The sequence below is a fragment of the Mesoplodon bidens genome (assembly GCF_964165515.1).
Source record: "Mesoplodon bidens genome assembly, chromosome: 8".
Lineage (NCBI taxonomy): Eukaryota > Metazoa > Chordata > Mammalia > Artiodactyla > Ziphiidae > Mesoplodon > Mesoplodon bidens.
The window spans coordinates 592501-616898 of record NC_138165.1 but is presented as its reverse complement, the minus strand read 5'-3'; the positions used below and the strand labels follow the sequence as shown (position 1 = coordinate 616898).

The 24398-nt window shown below is 50.4% G+C and overlaps 1 protein-coding gene across 1 annotated transcript in view; it reads right to left on the bottom strand.

Moving 5' to 3' along the window:
• HS6ST1 (heparan sulfate 6-O-sulfotransferase 1) overlaps window positions 1–2790 on the bottom strand; it is a 44849-nt gene extending 42059 nt beyond the window's left edge. The window contains exon 1 of the mRNA XM_081242019.1: window positions 1950–2790. Within this exon, the coding sequence (XP_081098145.1) occupies window positions 1950–2476 (527 nt within the window). The 5' untranslated portion in view covers window positions 2477–2790. The remainder of the gene's footprint in view (window positions 1–1949) is intronic.
• Between the last annotated feature and the right edge of the window lie 21608 nt (window positions 2791–24398).

Genomic DNA, 24398 nt, shown 5'->3' with positions numbered 1-24398 from the left:
TGCCACACGCACCCACCCTCGTGCAGCACCCGGCGGCCCTGGCTGCTTCCCCATTTCCTCCGTGCCTGTCTGTAGGGGCAGCGGGGCCTCCTGCTCTGGTGGACAGACTCTGGAGAAGGGACGCCAGGGGCCCTTTACCCTGGTGACCCGAAGAGAAAATCAGTCTCAGGAGGTGGGGCTGTAGGACGAGTGTCCTGGTGGCAAACGAGGGTCGAGGCCACGTCTGCTGGCAAGCCTGACTCAGGCCCCTCGGCAGCGCCTAGAGTGAGGTCTGCACCCTCTCCCCTCCCAGCTCTCTTAATTGCCTTTGGCAGACAGGACCGTTCCGCCCTCCACACCCCGACTCCTGCAGGCAGAGAGGTGCCCACCTGGGCTTCTGTGGGTTGCTTAGTGCCCAGTTCCGGGAGCTTGCAGCCCTGGTGGGCAGAAGGATAGATGGGCAAGTGGCTGCAAGCCCCCAGGCTCAGCTCAGTCTAGCACAGAGTGACAGGACACCGGGGAGCGAGGGGGTGAGGGGATGGTACGAGGCCAGGAAAGTGCATCTATGCAGATCAGACCAAGTGCTGGGCAGGAAGCAATGCTTCAAGGGCCCCTGGACAGGCCGATTGGTGGCCATGTAGCCTTAAGGCACCCAGCACATCACCTCTCAGGCTGGGAGCTACTGTTGGTGGGGGGACAGCCAAGGGAAAGTGGGAAGACACTCCCCCCCCCACCCCGCAGCTCTATGGCCCCAATTTCCTAACCATCTGGGAAAGACAACAGGAGAACGACTGAAAGGCTGAGCAGGGAGAGCTCCGAGCTGGCCAGATACCAAAGCTTCATCACCCAGACACACCGAGACCTTGCACCTTCGACCCAGGAGTGAGGAACTCAGCTACACGGGTCACACAGCGCCCCGACGCCCATCCTGCCCGTGACCGCACTCTTAAGGCAAACGATGAAGATAAACAAAAGGCCGGCAAGAAGACCTCCTTTCAGGACCTTCCCAGCCCAGGCATCTCGGGGAGAAGGCACCGCAGGGCACCCACGTGAACAGGATAAAAAGATTCCCAAGTTTAACCCTTGGAAACCCAGCACCGTGGGGAGAGAGAGAGTGTTTCTGGCTACAATGCGCTTCCCTGGAGAGCTGTCCCCCAACACAGGTCAGCCCTGTGCTCCCAACCTCCACTGTAATGGGGGCCCCCAGGGAAGGCACCTGGCTGCATAGGTGCCTCCAGCCAGCTCAGCTCCCCCCAACCTGCCCTAGGCCTCCGTCTGCTCTTCTTTCAGAGCGAGCTTGCGCCTGGTTCTGGCCCAACTCGCAGGGGCAGGCAGCACTGCCTTCTCCCTGCCCCCAGCCCCAGGGGACACTCGGGCCTTTGTTCTACCTGCACACTCGGGCACGTCAGAGCCAGCCCCCTTCCCTGGCAGCTCCTCCCCAGCCCTCTCGAGGCAGGCTGGTGGGCCGGGGGCCCCGCAGGTGCAGGGGGAGAGGCACCTCACTTCTCTCACTTCCGATTTGGGCGTGAGAGCGGCGCAGGAAAGCGAGCACTCCAGGTGGGTTACACTCGCACAGGAACCCGTCTTCCCGCCCGACGACACAGGCCAGCCTGGACCCAGAGCTGGGTCACGACAGGTGACGGGCCGCGGGCAGGGGGCGGTGACCCCGGGAAGCCCAGGCTCCGCGCAGCCCGCCGGGTGATGCGGAAAAGTAAAGAGGCACAGAGAAGGAGGTGAGAGCGGGATTCGAGCGGCGGACCGCGGCGGACCCACTGGGGGCTCGGACGCCCTGAGATCAGGAGGGGATCCAGAAGGGCCGCGGCGAGTGGGGTCCCCAAGAGGGCAGGAGAAGAGGGCAGGGAGCGAGGGTGGGCGCAGGTCCGCCCGGCGAGGGCCGGGCCCGGGGGAGCGACCGCGAGCAGGCACCCCGCCGTCCCGGGCCGACGGCGCGGCCGGCTGCGGGCGCTCACCTGGGCGTGCGCAGCGCGGCGGGGTCGCGGCGGTCCAGCACGCCAGGCACGCAGTTGGTGAGCTCGGTCCAGTCGGCGTGCAGCCCGCAGCTCCAGCCCGTGGAGAAGCGGGAGAAGAGCCAGGTCTCGCGGCGGTTGGGCCGGTAGCAGGTGCACTTTTTCTGGCCGGGTCGGCAGTCGCAGGGCACCTCGAGGCGCACGTTCTGCACGAGGTGGCGGCCGAAGGTGGTGCCGCCCGTTTTCTGGATGTGCAGGAAGACGATCACGTCGTCGCCCTTCATGTCGAAGTGCAGCTCGCGCTCCAGCTCGCGCACCGGGAAGTAGTACTTCTTCTCGTAGTGCGGGTCGGGCGTGGGGAAGAGATCCAGGTCGTCGGGCGGCGCGCGGCCGCCGGGCGCGCCCAGGCTCAGTCCCGGGCCCGCGTACTGGTAGAGGATGAGCATAAAGCACGCCGAGCCCGCCACCACCAGCACGAACTTGCTGGCGCGCTCAACCATGGTCCTGCCGCCGGCGCGCCGCCGCCGCATGTGTCACCATCGCCGGAGGCCCGGGCGCGGGGCGCGGGGCCTGGAGAGCGGGGGGCACGGGCGCAGCTGCCTCCGCCGCCGCCGCCGCCGCCGCCGCCCGCGCTCCGGCCCGGCTACTCGGCACCCAGGCCGCCCGCAGCGGCGCGGGCCCCGGCCTTGCGCGGCGCCATGGCTGCTCCCCGCCCGGGCCCCGCTTCGCGGCCCGACCCCGGCTCAGCTCCGGCTCGGCTCCGGCCCGGTCCGCTCCCCCTGCGGCCCCTCGCCCGCCGGTCAGCTCAGCTCCGCGCCGCGCCGAGAAAGCTCTGCGCCGCCCCGCGCGCCGCCGCGTCTCCGCAGTCTGCCGCCGCCCCGCCCCGGCCCGCCCCCGGCCCGCCCCCGTCGCGCCTCTTGCCGTCGCCGCCCGCGTCGATCCGCGGCTCCGCCCCCAGAGCCCCGGGGCTGCAGGCCGGTACCTGGCCCCCGGACGCAGGTCTCCGGCCTTGGGGAGGCCGCTCCGAGGCGGGCAGCGAGGACTAGGAACTGATCTCTGTTTTCAGAGGCGTGGGGAGAGACTGGAGAAACGTGTAGTGGGGCGCGGACGGCCCTTCTGTGCTGGAGGGGCTCGCGGCGGTGGGTGCCTTGGGGCTTGGGTTCCCCTCACCGCTTCACAGGAGGGAAAGCCTTGGCTTTGCACGCTGGGCACTCTCAAGATCCGAACGCGAGGGGGCCCGGGCTGGATGGACTTGGTGGGATCTGGGGGCGTGGGGCGGGGCGCGGGTCGGGAAGGAACGAGGGAGGGTTGGGGGTGGGGAGCCTGGGACCCACGGCAGTGGTGGGACCTTCCTCCCCCTCCCCCTCGTTCCCCTCCTCTCCCCCTCCCCTCCCCTCCTCCCCCTCCTCTCCCCCTCCCCCTCCCCCTCCCCTCCTCCCCTCCTCTCCCCCTCCCCCCTCCTCTCCCCCTCCCCTCCCCTCCTCCCCCTCCTCTCCCCCTCCCCTCTTCCCTTCCCCCCTCCTCCCCCCTCCCCCCTCGTGGAGAGATGCAGAAGTGTCCGCAAAGGCCGGCTTTATGCAGTCCTTCGTTATTTAAAAGGAATTTCAGTCAATGGGCGCTTTTCCCTGCAAGTTTATTATGATCCCAATGAAAAAGTTATAAAAAGTTGAACCAATATTTAAAATTTTGATGGTCCACAAAAACATTAACTTTTGGCTTTGGTAGATGGGTCAGAGGGTCTAGCGGCCCTGGGCCTCTCCTATCCTCGGTGGTGCCCCTGGGCCCTGCGGGCCTCCCTCCCCGTTAGCCCAGCCTGCCCCCCGCCTGCCAGCTTGGGCCCTGAGCCACACTCCCCGCATTAGCCCCGAAACCCACGCCGCCTGGCCCTGACTGGGCTCAGAACCTGTGGCACCACCGTGGAATGGGGTGGGCCAGGGTGAGAAATGACCTGCTGAGAATCTCAGTGTCCCGCACTGCTGGGTTGGGTCCTAGTTTTTGGACTCAGGCGGCTGCCAGGCCTGGGTTCAAATGCCCACGTCACCCCATGTCAGGAGCTCCCCTGGTTTCTGTTCTGTCGTGGGTCCTGAAAGCATGGGGGCGGGGGGAGGGTTTGTGAGCGTTTATATTGTCAATTCTACTTCAACTAAACTGTTGAAAATATATAAAATCATGCCAGAAATCCCTTCTGGTAGCAAATCCGGAGAACTGGAAAACCAACGACTGACACCCCAAAAATCCAACTAAGAGGGAAGCATGCAATTTTCAGAAAGGGCTGAAGGCATTTCCACTCTGATGCAGCACGCTGAACACTATACAGGGTGACCTAAGGCCCACCGGGGGTGGGGTAGGGTGGCCAGTCCCCAGTGTGACCCAGGGCCCCAAAGCCCCCGCCCATCCTCTAGCTGCCTGAAAACTGGACCTGGCCCAGCAGACCTGCGGGTAGCTTGCTCAGACTTCTCCAGCAATGACCCATTCTTGCCAGGAGTGGAGGCTGGCACACAGTGGGGAGCCTGGAGCCACCTGCCTGTCTGCCGTCACTTGACCCCATTTTTGGCTGAGGCTTGGGGAGGCTTCCTTTATGGCCCTGGAGGCAGGAGCACAGACATGTCTCACATCTGAGCCCATCAGCAAATCTGCAGAGGAGACTATAATACCCATCTTACAGAAGAGAAAACTGAGAGCAGGGTGAACAAAGCCTCCCCTGCGGGCACCCCATCCCCTCAGCTCTGGGTGTCTGGGCCCAGCGTGGAGACCCCAGGTGGCCCCCAGGCCTGGCAGAGCTCCTCTTACTCTTGTGAAGTCAGCAGAGCTGGGATTCTGATCCTGGCCCATCTGGCCCTTACTCACCCCTGCACTCCACTCGGTTCCCCCAGGCCAGGGGCCAAGGCCTGAGCAGGGCACAGCGAGAGGGTCCAGAGGGACCATTCCTCAGCTCCTGGCGATGGTCTCTGCTGCCGGATGGGAATGTGGTCCAGAATGTCCAGGAGAAACCTGGAGTGTTACCGAAAGGCCACCAAAACCATCTGTGCTTGGCCTGCGGCCCCATCTTGTGACAATCTGACTGTCCCAATGGGGAAACTAAGGCCCAGAGAGGGTAGAGGGTCTAGTACAGGGTCTGCAGTGGGTGGCTGCCCCTCCCAGGAGCCGTAATGGGAGCCAGAGCTTCCTGACCCTCGGATTAGCAGCTCTGCCAGGGAAGCTGTTTAATCCAGCTTTGTACCTGCCAGAATGGCTCATAGGGAACCTCCTATTCAGCTCAGAAGTCCTTTCTTCCTAGAATTCCTTTAGGGGGAAGAAAATCTTTCTAGATGGCTATAGGATTTTACTCAGTTATCTCCTTTGATTTAAGTGCTGCACACACACTGGGAGACCCCAAGGCCATAGGTGAGTTTATCTCCAAGTCAAGTCAGAGGAGCCACGGATGGACTGAAGTTGCGTCAGTGAATCAGTGGACCTTTGGGAGCCGGATGGAGTACAGACTCTCCCCTTCCCCGACTGGCAGCCTCATCAACCTACTCCCTGTTGAGCCTCCACCATCCTCCTGACAACCTGGAGAAACACATACATCAAAGGGCGGTGTGGATCTCAAGTGAGGTCACAGCGTCGCCAAGCGCCTGGCACTCAGTGGGTCCTCCTCACACGCTGTTTCCTTCCTCTCCCTACCTGATCTGCCTGGTAGCCAAGGTTCCCCACGGTCCTAAGATCGTGTATGAATGAAGAGAAGGAGGGCTAATAGTTTGCTGGATGCAGCGCCCAGCTTTGAGTGTTTTCAAAGTTCAGGAAAAAGCAATCGCCGCTCTTCTGATCCATGACTATCTTTGTCCTCTGACTATTCACTTCATAAAATCTTTAATGTATGATCTCTGGCTTAAATATCGAAGAAAGAGAAAAAAACACGGCTAGTTGTAGGATGTGATCATCAAATAAAAACAAGTCGTTGTACTTCTGCTTCGGGAAAGTGCAAGCAGTGAGAAGATTTCGGCTTTAGGAATGAAATGCAATTTCCTTTGAGCCTAAAAGAGCCAGAAGAACCCAAACGCAAGCTTTCCCTCCCTACCTGCCCTGCGTCCTCAGAGTCCGAGAACCAGGAGATCAACCCGTGGCACCCCTCCCTCCCGGGCTGCAGTCCCGCGGAAGGGCGCGTGGAGGCAGCACCGCGGCCGCCCGCCCGCCGCGCGCCCAGCATTGACATTGCAGGATTGGGGGATTTTCCACGCTTGATTCCCTCGTTCTCTTTCGGTCGGTCGCCCATTGTTGTTTCCGAGGGGGTGGAGGAGGGCAGCCTATTCTGTCCTCAGAGCCTCCTCCGGGGATGGTCCCGCTTCCCACGGCGGGGCAGAGAGAGAGAGGGGTTTCTTTGGGGACAAACTTTTAAGGGGGACTCTGGATCGCGGCGGAATCGGCGTCGCTGCGATTAGACTGGCCTGGGGGGCCGCGAGCGGCCTGTCGTGACCCCAGGGGCTGGCCCAGTGGGACCTGGGAGGGTGGGGTCGCCAGGGGCCCGAGCCGGGAGACTCAGGGCCACTCTGGTTTAACCAGCGCGTCCTCCCCTCTATGGAGGCCTCTCCAGGGGTCCCCACGCTTCCCCCTTGTGCCTCCTGCCTTTGCCCCGGTCTCCTGGGGAGTCCTACCCGCCTATTTAAGGCCTCCTCCTCCAGGGAGCCTTGTCACCCGCCCCTCCCGCCGCAGAGCTGTCCCGGTGTCCAGGGCTGGCTTGCACCGCAGGCTATGCTTGGTACCCAGTTCCTTCCACCTCGGCCCAGCACAGAGGCCTGCGCAGTGTCTTCCCAGGGCGCGGTCTTGTGGGTCGAAGGGCTGTCCCCACCTCCACCTGAACTTTGAAAGGGCCCGGCCCGGCCTGGGGGAGGGGCGCCCCAGAGCAGCGGTCTCTAACTCTCTCTGCCTGCCCTGACCGCCGAGTGGCCAGTGGCTGGTTTTTGTGTTCTCTCCTGCTGGATTTTAAGGCATCCTTAAATCCTTTCGGGGCGGGGGGCGGGGGGTGGTGGTGGAGGTGGGAGTATAAATAGCTTAATGAGAGTCTGAGCAATACAGATGGAAATAACATAGTCCACATCTGATACGCGCCCCCAAAAGCTGAGGTTTGTGACCCAGTTGTGGCCCAGAGGGGAAACCCGTGTGAGTGGCTCTTCGGCAGCCCTTGCCCGGCTAGACCCGGGTGACTGCCCACCCTGGCCAACCGATCACACCTGGGAGCTTGGCCCTGCTCCCCTCTACCGGGTGCCCACTGTGTAGAGGGCACTGGGAGGTGGGCGAGGCAGGGGCCCACCTGGCCTGCTGCCCGGTGGGGATTCCCCGCCCAGCACTGGAGACCCTGTTCTGGGTCTCCCTCCCCTCCTGGACCACAGAGAGGGCAGTGAGGCCCGCCTTCCTCCCAGGTGCTTCCCTGCTGACCGGGTTGTTGACAGGGCAGGGCCTGAACTAGGCAGGGCCAGATTCTGCCAGCTCGGTGGGGCCTGGTCGGGCATAATGTTATCCCGAGAGCATTGTCCTCATTCTTATACGTGGAAACTTCTCGTAAAGGGACACGCCTTTGGAAATTCCAGGGCTAACGATGGGTGAGGTGAGAGGCGAGAGGTGTCTCGCTGGTGTGTCCAGCTCCCAGCAGGACGTCATCCCACATTTATATCATTGTTTTTTCTACCAAGAAGGGGTCCCAACCTACCTGGGGTTGGGGGAGCCATCTGGGAGGCCAGTGGGGGCACAGTGGGAAGATGCAGTGGTAGGACTATTCCCTGGGGGGTTGGCACCCTTTAGAGGGCTGAAGGGAAGAGATGGAGATGAGCCACCAGGACAGTGGTGCCTGCTGCCACTGCCCCCACCAGGGCCAGGGCACGGGGTGGCGGGGGAGGGTCTTCCGGGGACCCGACGCCCTGCAGAGCTGGCGAGGGGAGAGGGTGTGTGAGGTCAGCACCCTCCACTCCATGTGAGGCTTGTGACCAGCTCGTGTCTCTCTATCTCTGGGCTTAGCTGGTCGCCTCTCACTGTCTGGCCCCTCCACCAACTTCTCTGTGGATCTCACTAGGGTGCATTTCCCCCTTTTGCGACAGCCGCCCATCCTGCAAGATAACGGCCTGCCCCTCCTTTCTCTTCCTGGCTCTTCTTAACAGATTCCTCTGTCATTTTAGGCTGTTATTTAAGATTCACCCTCCTGATAGATTCGAGTTGGTGTGACACCTGGTTGATTTTTCTGATGGAAGCTTCTCTCCCGGGTGGGGTCAGAGGGCCTTTAGTGGGCTCCAGCTGGGGGCACAAAGGTGGGGATACGGGCGGCTTATGGAGAGGGCTGGGTGTCAAAGAGGGTCCCCAGGCTGCTGCCTGTGTGGCCTGCCTGCCCCAGCAGCCCTGTGGGGAGGGGGCTGATCTGTCCTGGAGACCAGGCCCCAGGAGGCACTGCCCCCTGTGTCCCCCAGCTGTGACCTGACTGGCCATGTCACTTTCTCCCAGCTCTGCAGTGACTACCTGTCTCTCCAAATGGGAATGTTCTTGCCGTTCATTTTTCTCCCTTCCCCTTTTTAACCCCCCTCCTTCACAGAGGAGGCTTTTGTGACACAGTCCCAGCTGGGCCCTGGCCCCGGGGTTCTAAGCAGCTAATGGGAGGAGGGCGGCACCCCCCTCTGGGTACCACAAGAGGGATGGGGAGGGCTAGCCCCGAGCTATAGCATCTACTTCAGTTCTGCAGCTGCAGGGGGCAGGGGTCACACCGTGGGCAGGGTGAACCAGGACACCTGCCTGGCTGAGGTCTGGGCTGGGCCCAATTCCCTGCGGTGGCTGCACGTGGCTGGTGGTCAGGAAGGGGTCTGCTTCTGGCTCAGGTGGGCAGCAGGGCTGGTGAGCACAGCTCAGACTCACTTGCCCGGGGCAGTCAGGCCGCCTCTGTGCCGGTAACCAGTCTTACCAGCCTCTCAGGCATCATCTCAGTTAATCTGCACACACAGCAACTTTTCAGGCAAGTCCGGTTGTCACCCCTTCTTTACAGATGAGGAAGCTGAGGCTCAGGGAGGCCAGGCCAAGGCCACAGGGCCAGCAGAGGAGGAAGCAGGCAGGGAATGGAGGCCTCTGCTTCATGGCTGAGGCCTGCAAGGCAGGGAGAGGCTGCACCTCAGATGAGGAGGCCCAGGGATGGGGGCCTGCATTGCAATGCCTGCCTGCACATCCCGGCCACCCTGGGGCTGGACGAGAGCCTCCTTGTGGGACTTTGGTTTTGGGTGACTGAGGCTTGGGACACTCCTTCCCTCCTCAGGCTGCTCGCTTCAGGCCATGTGGGGCAGGGGGCCCAAGGAGGAGGGTCTCGGCCTCAGCCATATAAGAACAAAGTCAAGTGGAGCTGTTAGGAATCAGAGTGCTGTGTTCACTTCCCAGCTCTGTCTAACCAGCTGTGTAACCCAGAGCAGGTTACTTGAGCTCCCTGGGCCTCCATTTTCTCATCTGTAAAATGAGGATAGACTACTTCATAGGGTCATTGTAAGGAATAAGTGAACCAACGTACATCACACACTAAAGATCCGTAGTAAGCACTCTACTGAATACAGACGGCCAGCTCCTCCCATGTGCCAGCCCTTGGACTGGCCTCCTCTGGGCATTATTTTATTCAGTTCTCTCAGCTGCCCTATGGGCATCATTCCCCTGTTTCACAGATGGGGACGTTAAAGCTGAACAAGTGGAAGTGTCTTGGCCAAGGTGACACTATCCCACGCCTGGTGAGAGCTGGGGCCGAGGGTCCTCTCACCTTCACACTTCTGGGCAGCTGAGCCGTGGGGGAATCCAAGAACCAGGTTCTGGGTGGGGTCCAGCCTTCACCTCCCCCTGCACTGGCCCAACTCTTCTTTTTTTTTTTTTTTTATTTTTTATTTTTTTTTATTTTTTTTTATTTTTTTTAAAGTTTATTTATTTATTTTTAAAATTAGTTTCTGCTTTATAACAAAGTGAATCAGTCATACATATACATCTGTTCCCACATCCCTTCCCTCATGCATCTCCCTCCCTCCCACCCTCCCCATCCCACCCCTCCAGGCGGTCACAAAGCACCGAGCTGATCTCCCTGTGCTCTGCGGCTGCTTCCCACTATCTATCTACCTTACGTTTGGTAGTGTATATATGTCCATGCCTCTCTTTCGCTTTGTCACAGCTTACCCTTCCCCCTCCCCATATCCTCAAGTCCATTCTCAAGTAGGTCTGTGTCCCTATTCCCGTTTTGCCCCTAGGTTCTTCATGACATTTTTTTTTTTAAATTCCGTATATATGTGTTAGCATACGGTATTTGTCTTTCTCTTTCTGACTAACTTCACTCTGTATGACAGACTCTAGGTCTATCCACCTCATTACAAATAGCTCAGTTTCGTTTCTTTTTATGGCTGAGTAATATTCCATTGTATATATGTGCCACATCTTCTTTATCCATTCATCCGATGATGGACACTTAGGTTGTTTCCAGCTCCGGGCTATTGTGAATAGAGCTGCAATGAACATTTTGGTACATGTCTCTTTTTTTTTTTTTTTTTTTTTTTTTTCCATTTTTTTTTAAGTTTATTTATTCATTTTTTAAATTAGTTTCTGCTTTATAACAAAGTGAATCAGTCATACATATACATCTGTTCCCACATCCCTTCCCTCATGCATCTCCCTCCCTCCCACCCTCCCCATCCCACCCCTCCAGGCGGTCACAAAGCACCGAGCTGATCTCCCTGTGCTCTGCGGCTGCTTCCCACTATCTATCTACCTTACGTTTGGTAGTGTATACACGTCCATGCCTCTCTTTCGCCTTGTCACAGCCCACTCTTCCCCCTCCCCATATCCTCAAGTCCATTCTCAAGTAGGTCTGCGTCTTCATTCCCGTTTTGCCCCTAGGTTCTTCATGACATTTTTTTTTTAAATTCCGTATATATGTGTTAGCATACGGTATTTGTCTTTCTCTTTCTGACTAACTTCACTCTGTATGACAGACTCTAGGTCTATCCACCTCATTACAAATAGCTCAGTTTCGTTTCTTTTTATGGCTGAGTAATATTCCATTGTATATATGTGCCACATCTTCTTTATCCATTCATCCGATGATGGACACTTAGGTTGTTTCCAGCTCCGGGCTATTGTGAATAGAGCTGCAATGAACATTTTGGTACATGTCTCTTTTGGAATTATGGTTTTCTCAGGGTATATGCCCAGTAGTGGGATTGCTGGGTCATATGGTAGTTCTATTTGTAGTTTTTTAAGGAACCTCCATACCGTTCTCCATAGTGGCTGTACCAATTCACATTCCCACCAGCAGTGCAAGAGTGTTCCCTTTTCTCCACACCCTCTCCAGCATTTATTGTTTCTAGATTTCTTGATGATGGCCATTCTGACTGGTGTGAGATGATATCTCATTGTAGTTTTGATTTGCATTTCTCTAATGATTAATGATGTTGAGCATTCTTTCATGTGTTTGTTGGCAGTCTGTATATCTTCTTTGGAGAAATGCCTATTTAAGTCTTCTGCCCATTTTTGGATTGGGTTGTCTGTTTTTTTGCTATTGAGCTGCATGAGCTGTTTATAAATTTTGGAGATTAATCCTTTGTCAGTTGCTTCATTTGCAAATATTTTCTCCCATTCTGAGGGTTGTCTTTTGGTCTTCTTTATGGTTTCCTTTGCTGTGCAAAAGCTTTGAAGTTTCATTAGGTCCCATTTGTTTATCTTTGTTTTTATTTCCATTTCTCTAGGAGGTGGGTCCAAAAGGATCTTGCTGTGATTTATGTCATAGAGTGTTCTACCTATGTTTTCCTCTAAGAGTTTGATAGTTTCTGGCCTTACATTTAAGTCTTTAATCCATTTTGAGCTTATTTTTGTGTATGGTGCTAGGGAATGATCTAATCTCAAACTTTTACATGTCCCTGTCCAGTTTTCCCAGCACCACTTATTGAAGAGGCTGTCCTTTCTCCACTGTACATTCCTGGCTCCTTTATCAAAGATAAGTTGGCCATATGTGCGTGGGTTTATCTCTGGGCTTTCTATTCTGATCCACTGATCTATCTTTCTGTTTTTATGCCAGTACCAGACTGTCTTAATTACTGTAGCTTTGTAGTATAGTCTGAAGTCAGGGAGCCTGATTCCTCCAGCTCCGTTTTTCGTTCTCAAGATTGCTTTAGCTATTCGGGGCCTTTTGTTTTTCCAAACAAATTTTGAAATTTTTTGTTCTAGTTCTGTGAAAAATGCCATTGGTAGTTTGATAGGGATTGCATTGAATCTGTAGATTGCTTTGGGTAGTAGAGTCATTTTCACAATATTGATTCTTCCAATCCAGGAGCATGGTATATCTCTCCATCTATTTGTATCATCTTTAATTTCTTTCATCAGTGTCTTATAGTTTTCTGCATACAGGTCTTTTGTCTCCTTAGGTAGGTTTATTCCTAGATATTTTATTCTTTTTGTTGCGATGGTAAATGGGAGTGTTTTCTTGATTTCATTTTCAGATTTTTCATCATTAGTGTACAGGAATGCCAGAGATTTCTGTACATTAATTTTATATCCTGCTACTTTACCAAATTCATTGATTAGCTCTAGTAGTTTTTCGGTAGCATCTTTAGGATTCTCTATGTATAGTATCATGTCATCTGCAAACAGTGACAGCTTTACTTCTTCTTTTCCAATTTGGATTCCTTTTATTTCCTTTTCTTCTCTGATTGCTGTGGCTAAAACTTCCAAAACTATGTTGAATAAGAGTGGTGAGAGTGGGCAGCCTTGTCTTGTTCCTGATCTTAGTGGAAATGGTTTCAGTTTTTCACCACCAACTCTTCTTGGCTTGGCATTTCCCACCCTGGGACCCTACTGAGTGTGCCTCTGGGCCCTTGTTTCCCCTCACAGAGCCTTCATCACTTTTTCATTGGAATAATATGTTTTGAATATGTTAATACACCCATCTCATTTGCATCCCCTGGTCCTGAAGTCTCCCTCTTTCGCTGGAGGCATCCTCTTGCCTCGGACAGTTTGGGCATGCAGGAGCAATCTTCAGCTTTAGAATTCCAAAATGAGACTCTCTGAGTTTGCACCTGGCCAGTAGGCTTGAAAGGCAGACTTCGTTGCGAGATAAACATTTTCGAAAACTTTCGTCTCTTAACCGTTCAAGATGAAAGTAGGTGTCCGTGAATACAGAGGTGTCTGTGGGGGGCCCAGTCCCTTCAGAGCTGCTAGGTGGTGTTGTCTGCTCTGCGGGGCAGCCCATGCCAACAGGGGAAACCCCGGCGGGCTATGCATGGCGGGCAGGCTGGATTTGTTTTCCCAAGCAGCCTTCGGTTTCTTTGTGGCTGAGGTGGGGCCTGGAGGCTTCTGAGGCCCCAACTAGGGATTCAGAACTTGACTGCGTCCCAGGGCAGGGTGGCTTCCCGTGGGCCATGGGGCCAGGTCTGGGGATGCAGTAAAGCCCATGCCCATGCATGTGGGCGGCTCCACCAGCCTCCCCTCATGGGGCAGTGGCCACATCAATCCCAGCAGTGAGCCCGCTTCCCATGAATCTCACCTGCCCTCTTGCTCTGGGCCCTCTTGGGCTCCTAAGAATTCAGAGTTCTGAAAGAATTTCCTTGAGCTGTGCAAGTAGAGACCAGGCTGTCCAAAGGGGGGATTTGAGGATCACAATCTGATGAGAGACACAATCTGAAGCACTTATGGAATTTGCTTTAAAATGCTCCTGTAGGGAGGGGTGCCTATGAAATGTGATGGGCGTCAGTGGGTTCATTATGCTGTTCTCTCTACTTCTGCTTGGATTCCAACTTTTCATAAACAAAAGCTAAGAAAGAAAATAAAAAAAGAAAGAAGATAAAACCTTAACAATGATTGGATCTGTCTAGAATGACTGGGTGGGGCTAAATCAGGTGTTCTCTGTTGTAACCCTGGGACGGGGCTGTCAAGCAGATCGAGCAGATGGAGAAATAAAAAGCAATGCTTTGGAAATTCCCTGGTGGTCCAGTGGTTAAGAATCTGCCTTCCAATGCAAGGGACGCGGGTTCCAACCCTGGTCTGGGAAATGAGATCCCACATGCCGTGGAGCAGCTAAGACCACACACCGCAACTACTGAGCCTGTGCACTCTGGAGCCCATGCGCCACAACGAAGAGCCCATGCGCCGCAACTAAGACCCGATGCAGCCAAATAAATAAATAAATATTAAATAAAAAATAAAACAGGGCTTCCCTGGTGGTGCAGTGGTTGAGAGTCCGCCTGCCGATGCGGGGGACACGGGTTCGTGCCCCGGTCCGGGAAGATCCCACATGCCGCGGAGTGGCTGGGCCCGTGAGCCATGGCCGCTGAGCCTGCGCGTCCGGAGCCTGTGCTCCGCAACGGGAGAGGCCACAACAGTGAGAGGCCCGCGTACCACAAAAAAAAAAAAAAAAAAAAAAAAAAAAAAAGAAAGAGAAAGCAATGTTTCAACATCTGGTCTGGACAAGGTGGAGTAGACCTGTTTCTCCCTATTCCTCCTTGCTAAGTATAGCTACAAACTCTGGAAATGGCACAGGAGACAACCCGTGGAGGATTCTGGAAGGTAGAAAAGGAGGGTGAGCTAGTTTGAGACCCTAGGACTGGAGGAACAGCACAGGGGTAGGGCTACATACAGACCCCAAGTGACAGAAGAAGGACCTGGGCCTGGCATTTTCCGCCCCCTAGTCTGGCAACATAAGGACCCTGGATGGGCTCGTTCCTCCCCCAGTGGACTGGCAGTGCTGCTGAAATCACAGGTGAGCCAGGCAGCACCAACAGGAGGGTCACTGGGGAGGTCCCTGACAGTGAGTGGCCAGGTGAGATGCTCTCCTTCCCTGCTGGGCCTCAACCCCACAGCAAGGGGGAGTTCCACCTCCACCATTAAGAGGCCCTACCCAGGAAGCCCCTTCATCCCTGTCGGCTGGAGAATCCCTTCACCCACCTAGAGGCCCCAAATGACTGGGCCTGGGGAAACGCCATCTACCTCTCTGGCACCAGCAGGGACCAGTGGGAGACACAGCATGCACAGGATCAAGCAACAGACCAAAATAGTGCTGTAAGGCTCTGGAAATTAGAGTCTCATTGGAAACTCAGTCCATAAAGTTAGGCCAGAACATCCAGGCTAAACCTAAACTGGCAACTGACTGCTAAAATGAAACGTAGGATCGTACAGTCACCAAATGTAGTAAGGAAAATGTCAAGAATACCATAAAAAGTCAGCCATCATTCAATGAATCAGGAAAATCACAACTTGAATATGAAAAAAAATCAATTAATGCCACCCTGGATGAATCAGATGTTGGAATTATCTGGCAAGGATTTTAAAGTTGCCACCATAAAAATGCTTCAACAAGCAATTACAAATTCTCTTGAAACAAATGAAAAAAATAGAAAATCTCAGCAAAGAAATTGGTTATAAAAACTATACCTGAAAAGTACAATTACAGAAATTTTTAAAAAGCCCACTGCATGGGCTCAGTACGAGAGTGTTGATGCGGATAGAAAATCAGTGAACTTGAGGACAGAACAATAGAATTCATCCAATCTGAGCAAAAGAGGGAAAATAGACTAAAAACAAACACCCCCCACCCCCGACTCCCTGAATAAAAATCTCCAGGGATCCATGGGACAATAACAAGAGATCCCACCTTTGTAGCATGTGCTGTTGGAGTCCAGCTGGAGAAGGAGAGTGGCCTGAAAGAGTACCTGGAGAAATAATGACTGAAAACATCTCATATGTGGCAAAATACATAAACCCACAGACTCACGAAGCTGAGTGAGCCCCAAATAGGATAAGTCCAGAGACATTCAGGTCGACACATCATAATTAAACTTGTGAAAATGAAAGACAATAAAATCTTTATAGTGGTCAAAGAGAACCTTGCTTTCTTTTTCTTTGCAGTTCCCTGAGACTCACCTTTTAAAAACACTTTCCCTTATCATTTTGGTGTGTCATTTGATTTTGAGACATTCCTTCTAGCTTACATAAGTAATACATGGTGATTGCAAGAAAATTAAGCATGTTATTTATTTATTTATTTTTAAATTAATTAATTAATTAATTATTGGCTGCGTTGGGTCTTCGTTGCTGCGTGCAGGCTTTTTCTAGTTGCTCTGAGTGGGGGCTACTCTTCGTTTGCGGGCTTCTCATTGCGGTGGCTTCTCTTGTTGTGGAACATGAGCTGTAGGCGCATGGGCTTCAGTAGTCGTGGCTTGCGGGCTCTAGAGCGCAGGGTCTGTAGTTGTGGCACACAGGCTTAGTTGCTCTGTGGCATGTGGAATCTTCTAGGACTAGGGCTCGAATCCATGTCCCCTGCATTGGCAGGTGGATTCTTAACCACTGTGCTACCAGGGAAGTCCCATAAGCATGTTATTTATTAAAGATATAAAAATTACTGCAATCCCACCACTCAGCAGACAGCAACATTCATGTTTTGATATTTGTATTTCCAGACTTTTTTCTATGTATGCAAATGCATATGAAAAAAACATTTTGGCTAAAATGGAATCATAAAATACATGTCATTCTGTAATCTGCTTTTTCATTTTAAAAACGTATTGTGAACATCTTCCCTTGTCAAGAAATGTGCAAGTATATTATTGTGCTTAATAACAATGTAGAATTCCATTGTACAAATATACACAATTTCAATAACCACAAATGTTGAAAATTTAGGTTACCCTGTTTTCAATAGTAATTAATACTGTGATGAACATTTTTCTATGTATACCTTGGTGCATTCATCTGATTATTGCTTCCGGATAAATTCAGAAGTTTTGAATTTTGGCGTCAAAGGATATGTGTGGTTTAAGGTTTTTGATCACTCTTTTCAAGTTGTCCTTCAGAAATGTTTGCCAATGAATATCTCTGCCAACAGTGTATGAGAAAACTAGTTTCCAGGAATTCAAGGTCTCTGACTCCATCCTTCATGCTCCCCTTCATTTCCAGACAGGATGGCTTTCCTACTGTTATCCCGAGTGTTCCTAGCATGTCCTGCCCTCAGGGGCTGGTCCCTGGCTTGACCTGCTGATCCCTCCGCCTGAAATGTTTTTTCTCAGACATCCAAACGGCCCTCACTTTCTTCAGGTCCCTGCTCAGATACTATTTGATTAGAATTGCCGTCCCCATTCATCTTATGTACAAGAGCCACCCCCTCTCCCCATTATTTCCTAGCCCCCTTTCTTTCCCTTGTCTTTCTCCCTTACATTTATCACCTTGTCTTGCCCACACTAGGCCCTAAGTGCAGAGACTCTCAATTCACTTCTGGATTCCAGCTCCCAGGGATACATACAGATGGTGCATGTGGAAGATGCTGAACTGATATTTACTGAATGAAGGACTCTTACTATTTTCACACTGTTGTAGGTTGACAGGTGAAAGATGGTATCTCTCACTGTTTGAATTTGCATTTATTCAATTACTGATAACAATGAACTGTTTTCATTCTTTTCGACCATTTATTTTCTTCTTTTGCAAGTTACTCACTCATTTTCTTTGTTTTTCTATTGGGGTGTTTATTTTTTATTTTTATGAGTTTCTAAAATATTAATAGTGTTAATCCCATATCTATTACAGATTTTAGAAATAATTTCTCAAAGACTTTCATTTATCTTTTAATTCATATATTTTGTCATATAGAAGTTCTAATTTTCTGTTTAGTTAAATACACCAGGGCTTCCCTGGTAGTGCAGTGGTTAAGAATCCATCTGCCAATGCAGAGGACATGGATTCGAGCCCTGGTCCAGGAAGATCCCACAGGCTGTGGAGCAACTAAGCCCATGTGCCACAACTACTGAGCCTGCACTCTAGAGCCCGTGAGCCACAACTACTGAAGACTGCGTGCCAGAGCCTGTGCTCCGCAACAAGAGAAGCCACCACAATGAGAAACGAAGAATAGCCCCTGCTTACTGCAACTAGAGAAAGCCCGTGCGCAGCAATGAAGACCCAATGCAGCCAAAAATAAGTAAATAAAATAAATAAAATTTAAAAAGTCTTTAAAAGGAAAAAAAGAACAAAATGGAAATTCTGTAAACGAAAAACACTTTATCGAAAACACAAAATTTATTTGCTAATGAACACCAGAAGAAAACATCAGTGAACTGGAAGATAGGTCAAGAGAAAATCTCCAAACTGAAATACAATAGAAAAGAATATTAAAAAAAGAAGGGATTATCCGAGATCTGTGGGACAATACCACATGGTCCAATAAATGTGTAAGTGGAGCATCAGAAGGGGAGGCTAGAAAGATTGGGGCAGAAGAAATATTTAACAGAGATGATACAGAATTTAACAAGATTGATGAAAGACAATAACCCCACTGATGCACGAATCTCAGTGACCCTCAAGCAGAGTAAAAGCAAATAAAACCACACCTTGGCATGTCATAGTCAAATTACTGAAGCCCAAAGATAAAGATAAAATCTTAAAAGCAGCCAGAGGAAAAAAGGCATTATATACAGAGGAACAGTAGAAAGAATTACGCTGACTTTTCATCAGAGTAAATGGAGGGCAGGGGACTTCCCTCATAGTCCAGTGGTTGGGAATCCGCCTTCCAATGCAGGAGATGTGGGTTCAATCCCTTAGTTCCTGGTCAGGGAACTAAGATCCCACATGTCACGGGGCAACTAAGCCCACGTACTCTAGAGCCCATGCAGCACAGCTAGAGAGAAGCCCACATGCTGCAATGAAGAAGCCATGTGCCACAACAAAATATCCCACGTGCTGCAAGGAAGATCTCAGTTGCTGCAACTAAGACCCAATGCAGCCAAAATAAATAAATAAATTAATTAATATTTAAAAAAAGAGAATAAATGGTAGGCAGATGAGAGTGGAACAACATTAAATGCTGGGGGAAAAAAAAGAAAAACAACCAAAAACAAAAATAAAAAACCTTTCCACCCCAGATCAGACAGATGTTAAAGTGGTAATGAGAGACTATTGTGAACAATGCTATGCCAGGAAATTCAACAACTTAGATGAAGCTGAAAATTCCTTGAAAATTACAAATTACTAAAAGTCACACAAGAATAGAAAGTCTCAATAGCCTTATGTCTATCAAAGATGTTAAACTTATCATTAAAAACTTTCCTACCATGAAAACTCCAGGCCCAAAGGACATAATCCTTTGGAGAAAATAAAGGAGGAGGGAATACTTCTCAACTCATTTTATGAGGCCAGCATAGCACTGATACCAAAACTTGACAAGTAAATTATAATTAGATTAATATCCCTCATAAACATATATGAAAAAATTCTTAACAAAATGTTAACAAATCAAATTCAGCAAACATAGAAAGAAAGAAAAATATGTAATGATCAAGTGGGATTTAAGCCAAGGTTAAAAAAGTTTATCTAATATTCAAAAATAAATCAGTGTAATTAACAACCATAAAGTGGTTACTAAAGGAAACTAAATGACTAAAGGAGAAAAAAATGTATCATTATTTTTAAAAATGCAGGAAAAGAATTCGATAAAATTCAACACATATTCATTATTAAAAATCTCAGCTAACTAAAATTAGAAGAGAATATCTTCAATCTTATGAAGGAGGCATACAAAAATCTACCAAAAGTGAGATTAAAAATACTTAAAAATAATGTTGAAATACCTATGAATAAATCTGATGAAAGATGAGCAAGACTTTCATACTGAAAATTGCACAAACATTTTTGAGAGAAATTAAATAAAGGCCAACTTAATGGAGAGATATACCATGTTTATGAATTGGAGTTCACAATATCAAGAAGATGTCCATTTTCTCCAAATTGGCTTATGGACTCAACACAGTGCCAAACAAACTTCCACACAGACTTTTTGAAGAAAGCTGATTCTAAAATTTATATGAAAAAGTAAAGGATGTAAAAGAGCCAAAATACTTTGTAAAAGAATAAAATGAATGAGGTGCATTACCTGATGTTAAGACTTCCAAACAAGCTACATTAATCAAGGTGGTAAAGGATGCCATAAGGATAGGCATTGGATATGTGGAACAGAAATACGCCTACATAATATGGTCAACTGATTTTTTTTTTTTTTTTTTTTTTGTGGTACGCGGGCCTCTCACTGCTGTGGCCTCTCCCGCTGCAGCGCACAGGCTCCGGACGCGCAGGCTCAGCGGCCATGGCTCACGGGCCCAGCCGCTCCGCGGCACGTGGGATCCTCCCGGCCCAGGGCACGAACCCGCGTCCCCTACATCGTCAGGCGGACCCTCAACCACTGCGCCACCAGGGAAGCCCCGATGTTTTTTTTTTTTAAACATCTACTCCTTTCCCCCATGCCCCAGACCTTGGTAATCACTATTCCATTCTCTGTTACTATGAGTTTGGCTTTTTAAAAGAATATGGCACATATAAGTGAGATCACACAGTATTTGTATTTATGTGTCTGGTTTATTTCACTTAGCATAATGTCCTCCAGTTTCATACATGTTGTCACAAATGAAAGGAGTTCCTTCTTTTTTAAGGTTGAATAATATTCCATTTTAAATGTGTACCACATTTTCCTTATCCTTTCATCTGTGAACAGATATTTAGGTTGTTTCCATATCTTGGTTGTTTGATTGATACTGCAGTGATCTTAGGAGGGCAGATGCCTCTTCCTTTCAATTGATTTTTGATCAAGGAATCAAGTTAATTCAAAGGGGAAAGGAAAACTTGTTAAACAAATCATGCTGAAACAAACTGGATATCTGCATAAAAAATAAACAATACCACACAGAAAATAATTCAAAAATTCATCTAAATGTGGACCTAGAACCATCAATCTTTTTGAAGAAAACATAGGAGAATATTTACAATTTTGAGGAAGACAAAGACACTGACCAAATTTGCACCAAAACCATGAATCATAAATCAAAAAATAATAACTGGACATCATCAAGAGCATCACATGATGCTATTAAGAGAAAACATGCAGGCTAGCCACAGATGAGGAAAACATATTCATAATTTGGATAAAGGATTCATATTTATAATACGTACTGAAGAATTCCTAAAAATCATTAATATTCAGACAACCCAATTTAAAACGGGCAAAGACTTGTCAATTCACAAAAGAAGATGTATACACGGCTAATAAGTGCATGAAAAGATGCTCAACATTAATAGTCATCAAGTAAAAGCAAATTAAAACTGCAAGGAGTTACCACTATATACCTACTAGATTAGCAAAAATTAAGACAACTGACGATATCAAACATGGAGCAAATGAAACTCTCATACATTGTTGGTGGACATGTAAAATAGGATGGCAGTTCCTTATGAAGCTAAACTTACACATATCTTATGGCCCAGCAATTCCACTCCTAGGAACCTACACAAGAGTCCAAAAAAAATGCTTGCACACGAATGTGCATTAAAGCTCTATTCAAATAACAAACGCTGGAAACATCCCAAATCCATCCATAGGGGAATGAATTAAACAATTTTGATATACAATTTTGGAATACTGCTTACCAATAAAATGAACTATCAATGCACACAGCTATGGGGTTGAATCTCAAAAATATTACGCTGTGTGAAAGAAACCAGACACAAAAATGTTCATATGGTATGTTTCATTTACATGAATTTCTAGAACAAGCAAAACTAGCCTCTGGTGTTAGAAATCATAATGGTGATTGATTCTGAAAGTGTGTTTCGGGTATTGGCAGAAAAAGAGCATGACGAAGTTTCTGGGGTGATGGAAATATTCTGGATCTTTTTAAAAAAATTATTTATTTCATTAAAAAATTTTTGGCTGTGTTGGTTCTTCATTGTTGTTCACGGGCTTTCTCTAGTTGCGGTGAGCGGGGGCTACTCTTTGTTGCGGTGCATGGGCTTCTCATTGTGGTGGCTTCTCTTGTTGCAGAGCACGGGCTCTAGGCATGTGGGCTTCAGCAGTTGTGGCACGTGGGCTCAGTAGTCGTGGCGCACGGGCTTTGTTGCTCTGCGGCACTTGGGATCTTCCCGGACCAGAGCTCGAATCTGTGTCCCCTGCATTGGCAGGCAGATTCTTAACTGCTGCACCATCAGGGAAGCCCCAATATTCTGGATCTTGATTTGGTTGTTTGCAACTGTCAAAATTCTTGAACTGAAAGGTGAAGATCTTTGCATTTTGTTGTATGTAAAAGATACATCAATTAAAAAGAACACTATGGTGGAGAGAAATTTATATCCAGATGCTTATCTTGTATTGCTGTTATAAATATAATACTTTTTTCTATTGTAATTTCTCATTGGTGCAAGCAATTTTATAGTCAAAGTCTACCAAACTTTAGGTAAGTAATTCCCATAGGATTTCCTTGGTGTCAAAACTTGATAAAGTCAGCACCCACATGTGCACACGCACACACACACACGGACGCATGCGAGCTCACAACTCTAGACCAAGTTCACTTTCGTATATAAGTGTAAAAACACTAAATAGGGGAAAATTAAATTCAGTAACACTACACCATGACAAAATAGTATTTATTCTAGGAATACAGTGAGAAAAAGCACATGATTCTCTTAAAACACACACAAAAACCTTGTGCAGAGGACATGACATTGGATGGTTAGGAGCTCTGCTCAATATTTTTAATTTTTTTTAAAGAATTTTTTTGGTATTTAAAATTTATTTATTTATTTTTATTTTTGGCTGTGTTGGGTCTCTGTTGCTGCACACAGGCTTTCTCTAGTTGTGGCAAGTGGGGGCTACTCTTCGTTGCGGTGTGCAGGCTTCTCATTTCGGTGGTTTCCCTTGTTGGGGAGCACGGGCTCTAGGCACGCAGGCTTCAGTAGTTGTGGCTCGAGGGCTTAGTTGCTCCACGGTATGTGGGATCTTCCCGGACCAGGGCTCAAACCCGTGTCCCCTGCATTGGCAGGTGGATTCTTAACCACTGCGCCACAAGAGAAGTCCCTGTGCTTAACATTTTGAGGTGGGTGAGTCATACTGCCCTGGGACATCGGCCCTGAGGGCATGGCCTCTCTGCTCGCAGGGCAGGCTCTGCAGGGCAGGACCTGGCGTGTAGTAGCCACTCCATCAGCACTGATCGGACAAAGAGATGAAGTCAGCAATCATCTCACTGTGACCACCAGTCACGCTGGACCTCTGCAGCCTTTGTCCTCCCACTGGGTCATCTCTGTAGCCACATCCTCCCTCTCCTCATTCCTTTCTTTTTAAGAAAACCCTCAATCTTAGCCAACATCGTCTGAGGTATGTAAAGCAAGGGTTTTCCATGGTTCAGCTCACTAAATCCAGGTATGTGCCATCCCGTTTCCCCTCTTCTGGCTGCTGGAGGTTGGGTCCAGTGCCTAGATGGTGAGGGATGTTGTGGCCACTCACCCTGGCCACATCTTCTTCACCAGTTGGAGGCGTTTGGTGGAAACCCCGCCCGCTGAATGGTGGGGTAACCTGGCCAGAGGAGAACTGGGGAAATGCAGCTAATATTTTAGGTGATGAGCCAGGCCATGGAGCCCTCGCCCGCGTGGGCTCTGTGCTCGGCAGCTCGAGGAGCACCAGCTTCCACTGTCCTCACAATGGTGGCACTTCTGTTGTCCAGTTTAGAGGGGAGAACACTGGGGCCCTGGACGACTGGTCCACCCGCGCAGCTGTGACTACGGTGCGGTCACAAGGTGTTGGTTGTGTGTGAGGACGTGGGCTTGGGCGGATGAGGACATTGGGGTGAGGGGAGCAAGAGGTCTGGAGGAGTGGCACCTCCTGGGCCAGCGCCTGGGGTCAGGATGTCAGGATGTGTGGCGCCACAGCCACCGAGCCTGCCTGCTCACCCCGCCCGTGTGCCCTCTGCGCACCCTGCCACGGATGAGCCTCGGGCGGCAGGGAAGCGGGGCTCCCCGGGCCCACGAGGGAGCCCTGCCTGTGCTTCTGCCACAGGGCAAGCGGCACACGTGCAGGGTGAACCACTGGTCCACCCCTCGCCAGCTGAGTGGCCTTGGAGACATCACTTCACCTCCTCTGTAAATGGGGAAAAGAGTAACAATCTAGCTAACATATCTGGTGCTCACATGTGCCAGGTGATGTTCTAAGTCTGAGAAGTGGTCAGGAATGCTTCTGACCTACTTTATGGATAAGGAAACTGAGGCTCAAGAAGTCATGGTCCCTGGCCCAGGTCACCCAGCTAAGCCGTGCCGGGACTCTCTGGGTCCCTGTCTCTGTCTCCATGCCTGTCCCTCAGCCCCTCCTGCAGATTGGGAGGGGGTAGGTGGGGGGATAGGACAGGCTGCCTGGGGAAAGGGGGGCTGGGACACAGAGGAGGGCATTCTCCATCCTGCCCACCACGCTTAACCACCTGAGCATGCTGTCCATCCCTCCAGGCCCCTGATGACTACCTGGGTACCTGGGGTCACACCTAAGACCAGTTCTAACCCCAGGGGGGCAAGTGTCTGCATTTCTGCCCACACCTGGTCCTCCTCTCCTTGCTGCCTCTGCTTCCCTCTACCAGCCCCTCTCTGGAGGCATGACCCCTCTCTCACCATCAGCGCAGAGCTGCCTCTGCATCTCTTGTTCCT